The following is a 16,221-nucleotide window of genomic DNA, read 5'->3' as shown; positions in this document are numbered from 1 at the left end:
CTACAGTAAAACTTTTATACAGTTGACTCTCACCAGAGCAAACTACGAGAAAGTCTCAAGCACAGTTCTCAGAAATAGAATACTATACTAAAAGAAATTTGCAATAGCAAACTATCCACTATAAGCAACTATTTTTTGTGGTCCCTGTGAGTTCGCTTTAAGTAGAATTGATTGTACCTCCTTTATATCAACATATAAGGTTAGATATATTCTACTGCAGCTTCTTTTTCACGTTTCTAGTTTCTGTTTGTTTTTATATTTTCTACCTCAAATATGAATTCCTGATTGTATCCTGCTTGAATATTTTATTGAATAATACAACAAATTTTCAAAGTAATTAATCCAGACAGCCTGAATATCATTATCTTCAGTTGTTAACTGAAGATTAGTCATTTTTATAATTATTATTCCATTTACAGTATTCTTTCCTCCACTTCTAATCTTTTTTAATAGTTTTTGTGTGTATCTGTGGAGGTGATGTGGAAGCAGTAAACCAGAACAATGTGTTTAAAGCACAGCTAAGGCATTGCTAAATTTTGGCGATATATATATATATATATATATATATATATATATATATATAAATAGTGGATGAAGTGACTGTTTTCCACAAACTTATTTCTTAACTTTCAGTCCTCTCTGATATCACAAGCAATCTGGGTAACAATCAGTGAAGGAAAGACCCATGGTCATCCATACCATAACTGACAAGTTTAAGAAAATGTTCACATAATTTGAATTCATTTAGCATGAAGCTGATAATTTTTGGCCCTGTGAACTTGAATCAACCAGAATTTACCGTATGTACTTTTAAATGATTTCAATAAATTTCTCATTGGCATGAATTGTGTAAAAATAAAGAAATAAACAAATGAAAAACTGCCTTAAATGAGTAATATAAGAATGTCAAATACAAGTTGTGTAAAATTTTCACAATATGATTCAGAACAAGTGAAGTAACTAAGCAATTAGGCCAACATATTTATGTCTGTTTATTGTATTCACTGGCAAAGTCTATTTTGTAGAGGTGAAAACCTTAGTTTCCAGGAGATAAAATCTATGAAACTCTGTATGAAACCACCTAACTCACTTTTAGTTCAATAACATACCTTTACAACTAAAGGGCATACATCATTCTGACTATGCTACAAAGGCACTTCATAGAATGAAAGTTTACTTAAAGAACTAAAAAGTTACCTGATGAAGTGTGACATTATTCATTCTATTAATATTATTCACAGATAGATATATACAGGCATGACATAACTGTAATAATAGCATGTTTAAATCTTCTGTATGTATGTAAATTAAATCATTTAATTACTCTGTTCATATAGTGTATAAAATGCATTAATTACCTATCATAATTAATGACTATTCAGAGCAGAATTACTCCTCTTTGTAACATCAATTCTCCATTCAATCTGTCAAAATACAAAAGTTTCAAGCAATTTTAAGAATGTTTAATTAAATTTAATACCTGAGTTCCAATTTCTAAAAGTATATATCTATACATACCTCAGAGGTCTCATGCCAATAAATGGAGGTGGCATAGCAAAAAATGCAGCAGCAGCAGCTGCTGCTGCAGGTGGCACTTGATCAAAGAAGACTTCACTAGGTCCATAAAATGTTCCTCTTCTAGGCAAGTAAGTATCATAAGGATGATACATCTCATAAGTAGACTCACCAATTGGTGGAGAAGGAAATTGAGCAGATGTGTATTTAATTCCAGGAGAAAAAGGTAGCGTCCCTCCAGGATAATTATTCATATCAGGGGGCATAACATCAGAAGTTAGGTGAATAGGAAATGCACCAGACATGGGATGCACAGCTAAGTGGTCTATGAAATCAGTTGACTGTTGACTGAAAGATGAAGAACCTGGATTCACAGATCCTGCATGTGAAATGTGGTTACCAGATGAACTTGAGCCTCTCTCAAAAGGACAAATTTCTATACCATTATTGTTATACTTTAAGCTATCACCTGATTTCACAGCATGATATCCTCGAGTGGAATGTGGCTGAGCTTGGAGAGTTTTACTTTGAGATGAAATTTTATTACTCATGTTATGAATTGTTCCTATTGGAGACAATCTAGTAAGCTGAGAACTACTACTTGTATAATTTGAGTGAAGTGGAGTCAAACGATCTGCATCTGTACTGTTCCTTGTAGATGGAGGCTTCTGAAGGGTATGATATCTGCTACTTAAATTTCTTGGGAAATTTTGATAAGGATATGACACTGGCTGAGTTTGATGAGTGTTTGAAGATATAACTGAACTTTTACCTGACGAAACAGAGGTACTTGTTCCACAATTTAAATGACTAGATGGAGGAAATGTATTTTGTCCTAGAGATATGCTGTTAGTTAATATATTATGATTTACAACACTGCCAATTCCTTCACTGTATGTTTCTGATGAGAGAGATGAATTTGATGATGATCTTAATGGTCTCACAGAAGGATGTCCAATAACAGAGTTGCTTATAAATTTGCCATGATTATTTAGAACAGCATTATTTCCCTTTGTATCACCAGCTCTCCTTTCAAGCTGTTAGGGAGGTAAAAATGTCAGAATAATAAGAATGTAGTAGCCATAAAATTAAGGTAATATATATATATAATGATTATGCAAGAAGTGAATAGCAAGGATTTGAAAATATCTATTTTAAAGTAAATCTAGCAAATGCAAATAGCAACTGAAATTAGAGAAAAATTATAGCAAAAGCAAATCAAACTCCAAAATACTTTCAGAAACTCTGCTGCATGTTTTATATCAACCACAAACAGAAGAGGTCACAAAACCGAAAACATATAGTACAATAGTGTCATGTGCATGCACTAATATAATACAGCCTTATGTGCTATTGCTTCAAATTCAGTTCATTAGATAATTAGGGATGAAGAAACTGTGTGGTATATTTCTTCTTAATGAAACGGTTTGAGGGCAGGGTATAGCAAAACTTATTTAATTTGAAGCTCAAAGGTTTGTAAATAATCAAATCCTTGAACAGATTTAAATTATGTGAACATAAATTTTTTATTAAGTTACAATTAAATTATGATAAACTGCTATTTACCCTTTTTCATGCATTCATTTATTTATTCAAGTGCAGTCTCTGATCCAAAGGCTGGCAGTTATGTTCTTTCTATTTCTTGTGCATTTGTAAAGACCCGGATAGTGCTTTTGACTATCTAGCAATCTGTGTCCCTCATACAGTACAATATCTTGATCAGCCTCTTCTTTTTTCCTTGAAGCTTTCCTGTGATGATCACATTGGTCAGACTTTCTTCTCTTGGCATAGGTCCCAAGAATTTAATTTTACTTTTAGGAAGTGGAATTTTCCTAAAACTTATTTTTTATTTTTTTTATTAGTTTGCTCTTACAGGTACCTATTTGTAGGAAATCTTTTCTATGTAGCTAATTCACATCATTTTGAACCCCCCCCCCCCGAGCTATCAATCTTTTTTTACTCCATTCTCCTTATAACAGTCGATTCCTGAGGGTCAATTACAGTGGAATAGGCATAGAAAGTCATCAGGTGCAATTCTTATATTTATATTTTCTGTTAATAAGTTTCATTTTAAAAATGGCCATTCTGGTTATTTGTACTATTTATTTCTTATATCTTTTCTAGTTTTTGTTTTTATTCCATTAAAGTGAATCAACTTCTCAGATATATCTGTTTATTCTTTGAGATGGACTTTTTAAAGTTATATTTAGGTATTTATCTATCATTTTATATGCTAGTATTAGTTTATGAACTATATTTTCAAATTTTATTAACTTTGAAAATTTTCTTCATTCTCGGTAATCAGCACTGTCTACATATCTTAGTTTATATTTCTTGGTGGAAGAAATATAAATGTTTCTTCCATCTGCCTTTTGGTGTTTATTTTTTGCAAGACCTATTCTGAGATCCTCAATCCCAGTGGTGATTGCTATCAACACTGTAGTTGAGGATCTTCTCAGAATTTATAATTTATTTGTTATGAAATAACAAAAATTTAAATAAACATTATAAATATAAATTTAATATTTATTTGTTATGAAAGCTTGTTTATTTTATTGTAGATAACACACACACACACACACACACACACACACACACACACACACACACACACACACACACACACACACACACACACACACACACACACACACACACAAGGGAGAGGGGTTGGAAAGGTCTGAAACACCTAGAACAAAAAAAAGTGTTCTCAGCAAGGTTGGTGGGAAAAAGACCCAGAGGAAGACCAAGGTATAGGTGGATTGATAGTGCCTCAGAAGACAGAAATATAAGATCTGATAATGTTGGAATCTTGACAGGAAACAGGTTGATTTGGAGGAAAACTGTTGATAAGGAGGTATTAATGATGTAAGTTTTTCAGGTAGTACTATCATATCCTATACAGCCGTTGAGGGTACATGTCAGGAATTTGATGATGGATAAAAAGAGGATACAGTATATACAGTTGACCCTTGAACAATGTGGGGGTAAGGGGTGCCGATCCCCTGCATAGTCAAAAATCCATGTTTTGACTCCCCAAAAACTTGACTACTAATAGCCTATTATTGACCGGAAGCCTTACCAATAACAAACAATTAATTAATACATATTTTGTATGTTATATGTATTATAAACTGTATTCTTACAATAAAGTAAGCTAGAGAAAAGAAAATGTTAAGAAAATCATAAGGAAGAGAAAATACATTTACAGCACTGTATTTAGCGATACCAAAGTCCGCGCGGTTAGCCTAGTGGCTATGCGCTTCGCAACCATATGCCTGGGGAAGGAGTGTCCTAGGTTCGATTCCCGTCGGAGACGTGAGGAGCTGAAGGATCTTCCTCAGCCATAGCCAAGTTAGCCGGTCTTGGGCACGGGCAGTAGGGTTTTTTCCGCCAGTTTATCTGGTGTTTTTCATCCCGCAAGCAGGCAAACCGGCCCCTTGAACACACAGGGATACAGCCAAGAATACCTTGAGGCATAGGAGTGACCATTCTATCCTCGTATTTCGGTTACGAAATCCAAGCATTCTTGGAAGGTTGTAGGCCTTAAAGGCCTGTTAAAGCCATTGGGATAGATAGATAGGTTTACAGGTCTGTTTACTAGAAGAATTGTCTGTCAGTATCTACATCATTATTGTCTTATATCAGGAGTCGGCAACATTTTCAGACTTGCGGGCCACAAGCATTTAATTAAGAGAAAATAGTGAGTGAAAAAAAAATACTTAAGTTATCAATTTTTATTATATCAATCTTAAGAAAGAAAAAAAAAACAGAAATATTTAAAGTACTAGATTACGAGAGAAAGTACGACATTCTCGTAATGACATCTCGTATTATATTCTTGCATAACAGCAACACATTTATGATGATAAGAAAAGGGGCTTATCCCCATTTCAATAAACAAGTACTAGCTGTTCCATTCATAATTAAACCTTCTTACTTTATCTGAAATTTTACATTTTCTTGAACCCATTTTGAAATTATTTTTAACAAATATATATCCTCTGAAAATAATTGATGTACTATGCTATACTAGTATGGTAGTTATACGCTACCATACTAGGGAAATGATTACGAACAAGGTGGTTTCCCGTTGCGTTCCTTGCCATTGTATATTTTATGACTGTAGCCATGTGTGTGTTCATGGGACCACTTTGCCTGTTTTGAGGGATGAAAAACCTGAGTTACCAGGAGAAGAAAACCTCCACCTCCATATGACACTAGTTAACTCACCTTTAGTCGAGAAAGACCAGATAAAGGTTCCTCACATTCTGGACAGGAATCAAAAATCTGACCCCTCCCCACTGTGCAAAACAGAAACTAGCTAGATAATACACACAAATGATAGACATGGCAAGCAATGCAGAAAAGATCAACTTTTCTGCATTCAAGCATTGATAAGTTTATGCAAAGCCAAGTTACTTAGCCAAGAGCAACTACTGTTCCTAACTCATTAGAAGGAAAGTGCGACTCTTAGAACTTTCTTTTAAATACTACTTTCATTCGTCTTCAATCAATTTCTATCCAATTCACTAGATAATCACCACTACCTATTATTCTAAAGAATGAACTTCACATATCTACTTCTTAGAAAGTAAACAAACTAGTAAGAACTAAGTAAGAAAATAAATAAGAACTAACAAACCAGATATTAGGCATTCATTAAAATGATATCACCTCAAGAAAGAAAACAAAATCTCAAAAAATAAGTTATCATACTAGCAATAAAGTTTATATTAATGACAAGCTTGGAAGGTGAATTTTGTCATGGGCCTAGAGATCAGTCAATTCATTCACTCAACTATTATACAATGACTATACTATTAATACACCCCCTTATAATTTAAATTCTCAATTATATATAGCAGAATTTAACTGTTTAGATTCAAGGCCGTATTTTGATCATGTCATCTAACTTAGTGTTTTACATAGAGATGTGTTGAGATATGATTTAAACTGAATAAAATTTTACAAACAAGAAATGTTTTGAAAAACACTCACTAACACATTCACACTGGTTATGGATAAGCACATGTCAGACATATGGTGGTAGCTTTGCTTGAGCTTGTAATATGTCACTTCCATTTTGGATGAGTAGGAACATTTATTTTTTATTTTATTTTATTTTTTTTACACATTTGGCAAATGATATATGCAAAAGATATTTATTATTGGTTAGTTACTTTTTGAACCCCCCCCCCCCCCATCGAAGCCCTCCATATATTCTTACATGTGTAAGTGGAGTTTATAGGATGATACGTAATTTGTTCCCTGCTAGAGTAATTTATTGCACTGCCCATAATATCACAATTGTATTACTGGATATTTATCTGACCAGATCTATTTACATTCAAGACTAATCTTTCTCTAAGACCTGCTGGTCATTCGCAAAAGGCTCATATCTGACTAATGCAGACTAAATATAATTCCGTACACCTCAGAAATTTAAAAATAAATGATTATAGAACTTCTCTCAATTAACAGTGACATATATAACTAGAAAGCAAACAGTCTTCTCCCTTCTAATAACCAATTTCTCTAAAAAGCATGTACATGATTTGTATGGTGGCGTGTGTAAATGTGTTAAAAACTAGTTTTATAAATGAATGAGGAAAGATTAAAACATACGTGATAAAACCTCATCTAACAATGTGAACATGCAAAAATAAAATTTTATGTACCTTAAATTTAATTAAACAGTCACTTAATTTAATAAGGAACATTTAATAATGATAAAATTATTTAATATTTGTAGAATTTTCAGTTAGGATTACTATTATCAATACAGTTGCAAAGAGAAAAGAAACATGGTAAGAACAACACAAATTACAAGAGTGCACAACATACGCTATCAATGCAGGAGAATACATTGAACAAAAATATTAGAATTCAGAGAAATAAATTTAAATAATTACAATGCAAGAATGAGGAATGAATGCAGGAATGAGGAATGTTACATAGAATGACTTCCCAAAACTGGAAAAATTTAAGACAATTTTGTTGAGGTTAAAACTGCAAATGTGAGCTTTGCAACTTTCTTTATATAATCTTTCAAGAAGGATTAACTTCTGTGTAGGACTTTAGTTTTATTCCAATGAATTCAATGGCTAATAGTTAAGGCATGGCTGACTATACCAGACTTCTGAGTGTTGAAGTACTCTTGATATTCTTCTAGACAAATCGCAGCTGAACCTGTCTGCCCATAATAACAAAGGCAGCATGACATCCTGGAGTTCCAGGATGTCATGCTGCAGGATGAGACTCCAGGATGAGAGAGAGAGGAGGTAATGATGTAATGACTTTCAGTCATTACATATGGAATTCAGATTCTAGAAACTTCTTCTCAATGAGGATTAGGATAAAGGTCATAATTATTAATTATTTTATCAATTATTTTTGCATTATAAGATAAAAGTAGCTCTGATGAATGACAGTTCATTATTTAAAAGAGAATCAGAAGAACATATTGCTGGCTTGGTTGGCTGAGTGGTTAGTGTATCTGCTCTCCAGCCAAAAGGCTGTGGGTTCGAATCCTGCTGTGGGCATAGATGTTTGTGATTGTCTGTGAAAGCACTAGTGGTGGTAGTCGGTGGTAGATGGCGTTGTTGTTAGATGATGAAGGCTGATGAAGTGAGACGAAGAGTTGATGCCTTCCCTCGATGAGTCTTTGGACTCCCTGGAGGCGTGATATAATAATAATAATAATAATATTTCTGACAGGGGCAATGATGTGAGGCAGCATTCATATATTTACCAATATGAGTCAGTTTTCTGTATAATGAAAACTGCAGATTACCAAGGTTGACAAAGAATGAGAACATTCAGAAAAGGGAGACAATTGTTATCTTCTACTTCACATGTAAATTTAACTCTTGGGTTAACTGAATTAATTTTCTAAAGAAATTCACGAAGATTGAACAAGAAAGACTTCTGCACGGCAAAAATATCATCGGTGTATCTGTACCAAATAAATGTCTTAGGAGAAAAAAACACTAAAAATATGTTATAAATATTGTTCCACCATAAAGTAATTTGCTGGAGTAGGGGAAATGCATGCAAAATTCTAGAATTGCTATGCAGTGATTTTCCTCCTGATATCAAATCATTCAAATTTGTCACAAATTCAGTCTACTTTTGTTAATAAGAGAAAGGTTCCATGGGTAAAAACCTTTCTCTCTAAGAGTTAACTATAAAAAGCACTGTAGATAATCCAGAATCCAAAAGCTAAAATAACAATTGTAATGTCAAATATAAATTGTAACAATTGTAAATTGTATACAATTGTAACAGTCGACCGAAACGGTCCACACCCCGTTAACGCTCTCCCCTGCCCCAATTCCCACATAAGTAAACCCTTCTACTTCTCCTCCCCCCCAATATGCACGCCTAAACACAATAGTAAATATATATATTTATATATATATTATTAACACAAAACCCGTGTTTCCAAATTTATTTTTCCTGCGTCAACCCCCCCCCCCCCTTGTTATAAACAACCTTTAGCAGGATCATGAAATTGGAAGACATCCTAGTATTCAAACAAGGTATGTACAAAATTTTTCCACCTCTTTTATTCTGCTATAATTGCCTTCTATACCCACCCATAATGCTCTAAAATATATATACCCCTTTTTTGAGTAATAATAGCCAATGTATTTAAAATAAGGGATACTCCTAAACAAAAACAAGCTATAATAGCCATAATTATAATAACAATTGTAATGTTAAAAAAAATGACTATCTAAAAGAAAGAATGTTTTTTTTTCATGTTATATTAAATAGAATTTATTATTATTATTACAGGCGACTCCAAGGAGTCCTTAGACTCATTGAGGGAGGCCCTAAACATCATGTCCATCACATCGACATTCACACAGTATCTATCATACTTTGCCTTGAACTCATTCACTGTCATAGCACTCACAACAGACTCTGGCAGCTTATTCCACTCATTCACCACTCTAAAAGTAAAAAAAACCAGCTCTAACACCCTTACTAACCACACTCTTGCCCAGTTTCCATGGATGTCCCCTAGTCCTCCCACCACCAGTCCTGTTCTCAAAAATATCCTCTGAATTAATCCTATAGAAACCCTTCAGTAATTTGAATGTCTCAATCATATCTCCCCTTTTCTGCCTATCAACCAATTTCTGCAACCCACAAATCATCAACCTGTTTTCATAAGTTCCATTCCATAGCCCTGCTATCATCTTGGTCACTCGCCTCTGGATCCTCTCAACCTCCTCCCCATCAAAAAGAAACCTAGGTGACCATATCTAGGCACAGTAATCAAGATGGGGTCTTATGAAGGCTCGATACAGAGGAACAAAGTATTCTTCAGCATCCAAGTGATTTGATGAGTTGATTTAGCCACTTTTGCGATGTGCCCCTTAAACTTCAACTCCCTATCCGTCAATACTCCCAAGTCCCTGGTCTCAATCTCCTGGAGTACAGTTCCACCAATGTGATATACTGCTGCTAATCTTTTCACCCCAAAATGCATAACCTTACATTTTGTCACATTAAATTTACATCCATTCTCCCTAGCCCATACCTCCAATCTATCCAAATCGGCCTCCAAATTTTGACATCTTCTGCATTCACTATTGCCCTACCCAACTTAGCATCATCAGCGAACAAATGAACCGTTCCGCTCAGATCCTTCCCTATATCTTTAATGAACAAATTAAATAGCAGTGGTCCAAGAACAGAACCCTGCGGCAATCACTAGTCACAAGCCATCTTTTGGACTCTACTCAAGACCCTATGATCACTATTTTCCCCTCTTTCCACCCCTTCGGGACTAAACCAGACCCGAGACTCAGATTAAACAATAAGGTCAAGGGGCACTGACAATTCTTTAGCCGCTTCACGTAAGACCAGCACTGATATACCATACAATCCCACAGATGTATTCACATTAAGGTTCTGTAATAGACTATTTACCACCACTTCATTCGCCACAATTCTCATATAAACTAATGGTTCCTTCATTCCTTCAACGTTACGACCTGGATGATATACTCTTGCAAAGTGCTCACTCAGTAATTCTACTATATCGACTGATTCAGTGACCTCCCTACCATCGCCGTTCCTTAAAATCATTCTGCCATGTACAGTTTTTCTTTTACTAGCAGCATAGTGAAAGAACTGTTTGGGATTTTCTTTAGTTTGCATGGCTAATTTCCTTTCATAATCCGTTTTTGCCTTTCTTACCACACTAATTACCCTTTTGGCCTGCGCTTCATACCGCTCATGTGTCTGCAGATCACCTTTCTCCTTCAATTCTTTCCACAGTTGTTTCTTTTTTTGCAACTCATATTTAATGGTGTTATTCATCCATTTAACCCCTACTTGATTTACTATTTGGACTCTAGGTATACAGTCTGCCATAACCTCCTGCAAATGCTCCTTGACCACTTCCCATGCCCTATCAACATCCAGCCCTTGCAGTTTTACATGCCATGGCACTGAACCAAGCAATCCCCTAAGCTTGTCATACTGGCCAGCACGGTAATTCCACATGTACCCTGTCTTAATTGTAAATTCCACACCTTTAGCCACCTCTCAAGTCAAGACCCTATGATCACTCTCACCAATAGGTGGCAACATGGTCATATTCATTAGTCAAATTCTAGGTCAAGCACCCTCGAACCACTAGTATTTTCCATTACATGCTGTCTCAGATAGTGATCCCCTCAGTAACTGAATAAAATCCAGTTCCTTTTTCACCCATGTCCTCTCCTTCTTCCAATCAATGGTACTATAGTTGAAATCCCCCATAATAATTACCTTCCTTCCACTCATTTCATCAATTTGCCTATGCATACTATCTCCACCATCCATTCCATCACCTGGTCTATAGCAGCAACCGACTGTACATTTTGTTCCGTTAGTCTCAAATGAGTTCCTTTCACTATCCTGCAATACAACTTCTATTCTCCTTGGTTGCAGTTCATCAGCTATCATCAATAACACTCCTCCCCTCATTTGATTCTCTGTGTCTCTCTCCTGAAAACACTATACCCTACACATTCTATCCCACTAACTATATCATCTTCTGTCAGCCATGTTTCACTAATGCCAATAACCTGTGGCCAGGAAGAGTCAACCAAGGCCAAAAATTCTTCCTTCTTGTTCCTAATACTCCTGGGATTAGTATACATGAAATGCAGAGGTCCATTTGTCCCCCCTATCTTGATGCGTTATACTAACTATCCCATTCTGATTTCTTGTCCTTTGTACTGGCTCGAGTACATTATAAACATTCTTACACTCAACGGCCTCACGGATGTCTCCATATCCACTTCCTCCCCTCCTTAATAGTTCTAGTTTCCCTGATTTTGCACATCCACTCTCACTTCACTCAGCAACAATTTTTCCAGTCTTCGCACACCAAATCCATTCAAATGTAAGCCATCCATCTTGTACAAATCCTTTCACCCATCAAACTCACTCCACACCACACTGTCTGCATAACCTGCGCATAAAGTCATTTGCAATTATGGCGCTCCATGTAAACTTTTCTCTATTTAGCTTTGATGTAGTTTCTAAATAATTAATTAATTTGTAATTTTTTCCTTTTTTCTACTAGAGGTCATGCTAATAGAATAACCGGTGATCAAATCATAGTTTCTTTAGCTTACTGTGTGCATTGTAACTCAGCTTGTCCTTGAATATTTGTACATACTCCAGATGATGATCTTAATATGAAGATCGAAACATAGGGAAATTAAAAGAGTTATTATAACATGGCTGTAAAGTCCATAATTTCTAAAATGAATGCTGATTACCATGCAACACTAAAAGAAAGGATTGTGAAGGGTCGTCATGCCTTAGGAATTTACTAACTTTTCATAATAGTGTAACAGCTGAGTTGGATTAAGGAAATGGCTACACGATGATTTTGCAAAGGTATGTGACAGAATGCCACATGGAACTTTACCAGGACTGCTTCTTTAACTTATGCTACCATGCCGTTCTCGTTTTTCTATCCTTGCAGACTTCACTGTAGATCTCACTAGCTAAATCCATTCATGTCTTTTTCAAAGTTTGCCACTGGGACTCCAAGGTTTGGTTCTTGTTCCCCCCCCCCCCCTTCAATAATGTTGGCATAGTTGAGTCTATAAATTTACTTACAAAAGATGCTCAACTTTAATTATTTTAAAAACTTTCTTACACACTGTTCTTTTCAATGTGATATCTATTTTTATCCTGCTTAGTACTGAGTAATGGTCACTTCCAATTTCAAATCCTTTGTACACTGTTGTATCCTGACGAAGCATGAAGACATCACTATCAGCAAACATAGTCAATAAGGCTTTTCTTATTTCTTGTGTCTTCTCTCCACGTGAGCTTGTGCACATCTTTATGTTGAAACATGGTGTTAGTAATAACTAGTCTGAGTCTGAGCAGAAGTCCAGTAAATACTTACCATTATTATGAGCTTTGTCCTTTTTTCCAAATTTTCCCAAAATGTTCCTATATGGTGGGATTCATTTCCTACCCTGCTGTTCAGATCTCTAACAAGGACCACTTTTTTAATTATGTCAGCTGCCTGTTCTAATGACTCAAAAAAATTCCTCCACTTCTTCCTTGGATGAACCTTCTGTGGGACCATAAGCACAAATAAGTTTCATTGTCTGTGTCCCCATTTAAGTTTCTCCACATAACTCTACTTGAAACTGCCTTCTGATCAAAAAGTTTATTTTCATGTTGGTATTGAATGCCATTGCTACTCCTTCCTTTCCTTGATCATTATTGCCTGAAAATAACACCCTATACTCATTATTTAGTAAGATTTCACCTGATTTTGTCTTCTTTGTCTCAGTAATGCCAACAATGTCTACATGGTACTTATTCAATTCTTCTGCAAGTTCGATTTCCTTTCCATTGATACTCCTTATATAGATGGTTTCTATCTTCAGTTCTAATGTTGGATTTATTTTTCTTCTTCGTCGAGATGTTGAGTTGGAACATCTAGAAGAAGTTCAAGTAGCTGATTTTTCACTGTTTGCCCTGCTTCCCTGATAAAAACAGCAGGGAGGGTGGTCTTATTTAACCAAGCGATGCCCCATCCAGCATGAAATCTCATCATGTTGTACCATCATATGTATTTATGGTTAAATGCCAACAGAGAGTACCATTTGGTTGGCTAAGTCCCAAATTGCCAGCTGATCCTCATTCGTTCAGTACCCATCAGATACCTACTCCCAGTTATTTGGCTTTGAACTCAACCGACCCCAAGAGAGAGAATCATTTATAAGAAAAACTGCATTTCAGTGTGCAGCATCATGATATGAGGGAATTTTGGTGAATGACCAAAAACCATGTGAATGCTATTCTAAGATTGAGCAGATTTCAGATTTGTACAGATAACTCTAAATAAATCTGGGTGTGTGAAAAAAGCATCTTGAGTGGGAACTGATGCCAAGTTTTTTAGAGGGTGAGGATGATACTAATGTAATGAAATGTTAGGAGGAAAAGTTAAAGATAAATGTCAGGAAGGCTAGAAACAAATGTCAGCTCAAGAAGAGCAAAAGATTTGATCTTGTCTGGTGATCTGTGTATTACTAAAGTTAGCACGAGTTTTTTTTTTTTTTTTTTTTTTTTTTTGCAAGAAAGAAAGCTGGATGGGGTGCTTAAGGGTGAAAGCTGTATAACTGAGAGGAGACCTCCACATAGCCTTTAATGGAATGCGGAGAACCGACCAGGGCTTCTGACGTAATGTCCAATCCTAACCTTCTTGTGATGTACCCTGTTGGGTATCTACCTGGATACTGAACAAACGAGGATAGGCTGGCAATTTGGGATTTAGCCGACCAAATTGTAATTCTTATTGGCTTAAACCAAATTACAAAATTATGGTACACCATGACAAAATTTCTTGCCGGCTAGAGCATCGCCCGGTTAAACAAAGCCCCTGTTGTTTTCACCAGGGAACCAGGGTGAACAGCGAAAAGTCAGCTACTGGAACAAATCTGAAAAAAAAAAAACAGACCCCAACTCAACATCATCAGAGTTAAAGATCAGTACTATCAACATAGGAAGCCTGAATGGCAAAGAAATGGAGCTAGCGGAGGAATTAGATAAGTACCAGATTGACATAACAGGGGTGACTGAAACAAAAAAAGACAAATTTGCGAGATCTTTCCGAGCAATAAATACAAAATGTTATATTCAGGCAATGACAATCAAGGAAAAGAAGGAGTAGCCGTTGTATTCGACACTAAATACGAGGCTAATCTTCTTGAATGGCAGCCAGTCTCAAGTAGAGTGATGTGGGCAAATATGAGAATTGGGAACTGGACAATGAGACTTATTTGTGCCTATGATCCCATAGAAGGTTCTACTAAGGTAGAAGTGGAGGAATTTTTTGATGCTTCAGAAAAAGCAACTGACACAATGAAAAAGGAAAAGTTGGTCCTTGTTGGGGATCTGAATAGCAGAGTAGGAAATCATTATAAGACATACAAAAATATATTAGGAAAATTTGGAGAAAAGAGCAAAGCTAATAATAATGGCAAATATTTGTAGGATTTCTGCTCAGGACGTGGACTGGTTATTACTAACACCATGTTCCAACATAAAAATGTGCACAAATTCACATGGAGAGAAGAGGCAAGAAATAAGAAAGTCTCATTGACTATGTTATTGTTGATAGTGATGTTTTCTCCCTGGTGCAGGACACCAGAGTGTACAGAGAATTTGATGGCAGTGATCACTATTTACTCTTGAGCAGGATAAAATTCAATTTCATATTGAAAAGAATAACATGTAAGAAAGTTTTAAAGCAAATAAAAGTTGAGCAGCTCTCAGATGTGAACTGTAGACTAAAATACACAAAGATTATTGAAGAAAAAATGAAAGAGTTTGAGAACAGGAAACAAACTATAGAGATTCAGTGGCAAGCCTTGAAGAAAACCTTGATTGATTCAGCTAGAGAAGCATGTGGTGAGGTTGTCTGCAAGGATAGAAAAATCAGAACACCATGGTGGACACAGGAAGTTAAAGAGGCAGTGCAGGAAAAGAAGAATGCATATCAAAAATTCCTTGCAAATAAATCAGCTTGTGCTGTTAGAGAATACAGAGACAAATGTAAGAAAGCTAAACAAAAGTCATGGAAGGACTTGGGCAAAAACATAGAAAATAAATATTAAGAAGGTAGCAAAATATTTTGGAGGTTGTTGAAGAAGCTTAGAAATGGAGGAAAGAGTAATGTAAAAGGAGTTAGAGATGATAAAGGTGACATGAAAATGGGAGAATAAGATATCCTTGAAGTATGGAGTAATTACTTCGAGAAATTGCTAAATGAAACAAGCAGTGAAAGCACCCTGGTAAAAAACACTCAACAGGCATCCAGTCAGGAATACATATCCATACTTGAAGTAGAAAAAGCCATGAATGGCTTAAAATGTGGAAAGGCAGCAGGAGTAGATGATATTCGACCAGAAATGCTGAAGTATGGTGGTATAAAAGTCTTGCAGTGGATTCACTGCATAGTTCAGAAGGCCTGGACAGAGGGACGAATTCCCAATGATTAGAGTAGAGCTCTCATAGTACCCATATATAAAAAGGGAAATAAAACTAAATGTGACAATTACAGAGGTATTTCCCTATTGAGTGTTCCTGGTAAGATATATGCAAGTATACATGAGAAACTTGAGAAGAATTGTAGAAAAAAAGAGCTTGGTGAAGAACAAGCTG

At 35.6% G+C, this 16,221-nt stretch overlaps 1 protein-coding gene across 1 annotated transcript in view; it reads right to left on the bottom strand.

Moving 5' to 3' along the window:
* Positions 1-1,508: 1,508 nt before the first annotated feature.
* Positions 1,509-16,221, bottom strand: part of LOC150098775 (uncharacterized) — a 188,166-nt gene continuing 173,453 nt past the window's right edge. Inside the window, exon 8 of the mRNA XM_090405749.1 lies at positions 1,509-2,552. Coding sequence (XP_090261875.1) covers positions 1,509-2,552 — 1,044 coding nt within the window. The remainder of the gene's footprint in view (positions 2,553-16,221) is intronic.

Source organism: Typopeltis vanoorti, chromosome 15 (assembly GCF_054136105.1).
Source record: "Typopeltis vanoorti isolate ZY-2024b chromosome 15, IOZ_Tvanoo_1.0, whole genome shotgun sequence".
Taxonomy (NCBI): domain Eukaryota; kingdom Metazoa; phylum Arthropoda; class Arachnida; order Uropygi; family Thelyphonidae; genus Typopeltis; species Typopeltis vanoorti.
The sequence above is the reverse complement of the archived record's forward strand: the minus strand, read 5'-3'. Positions and strand labels throughout refer to the sequence as shown.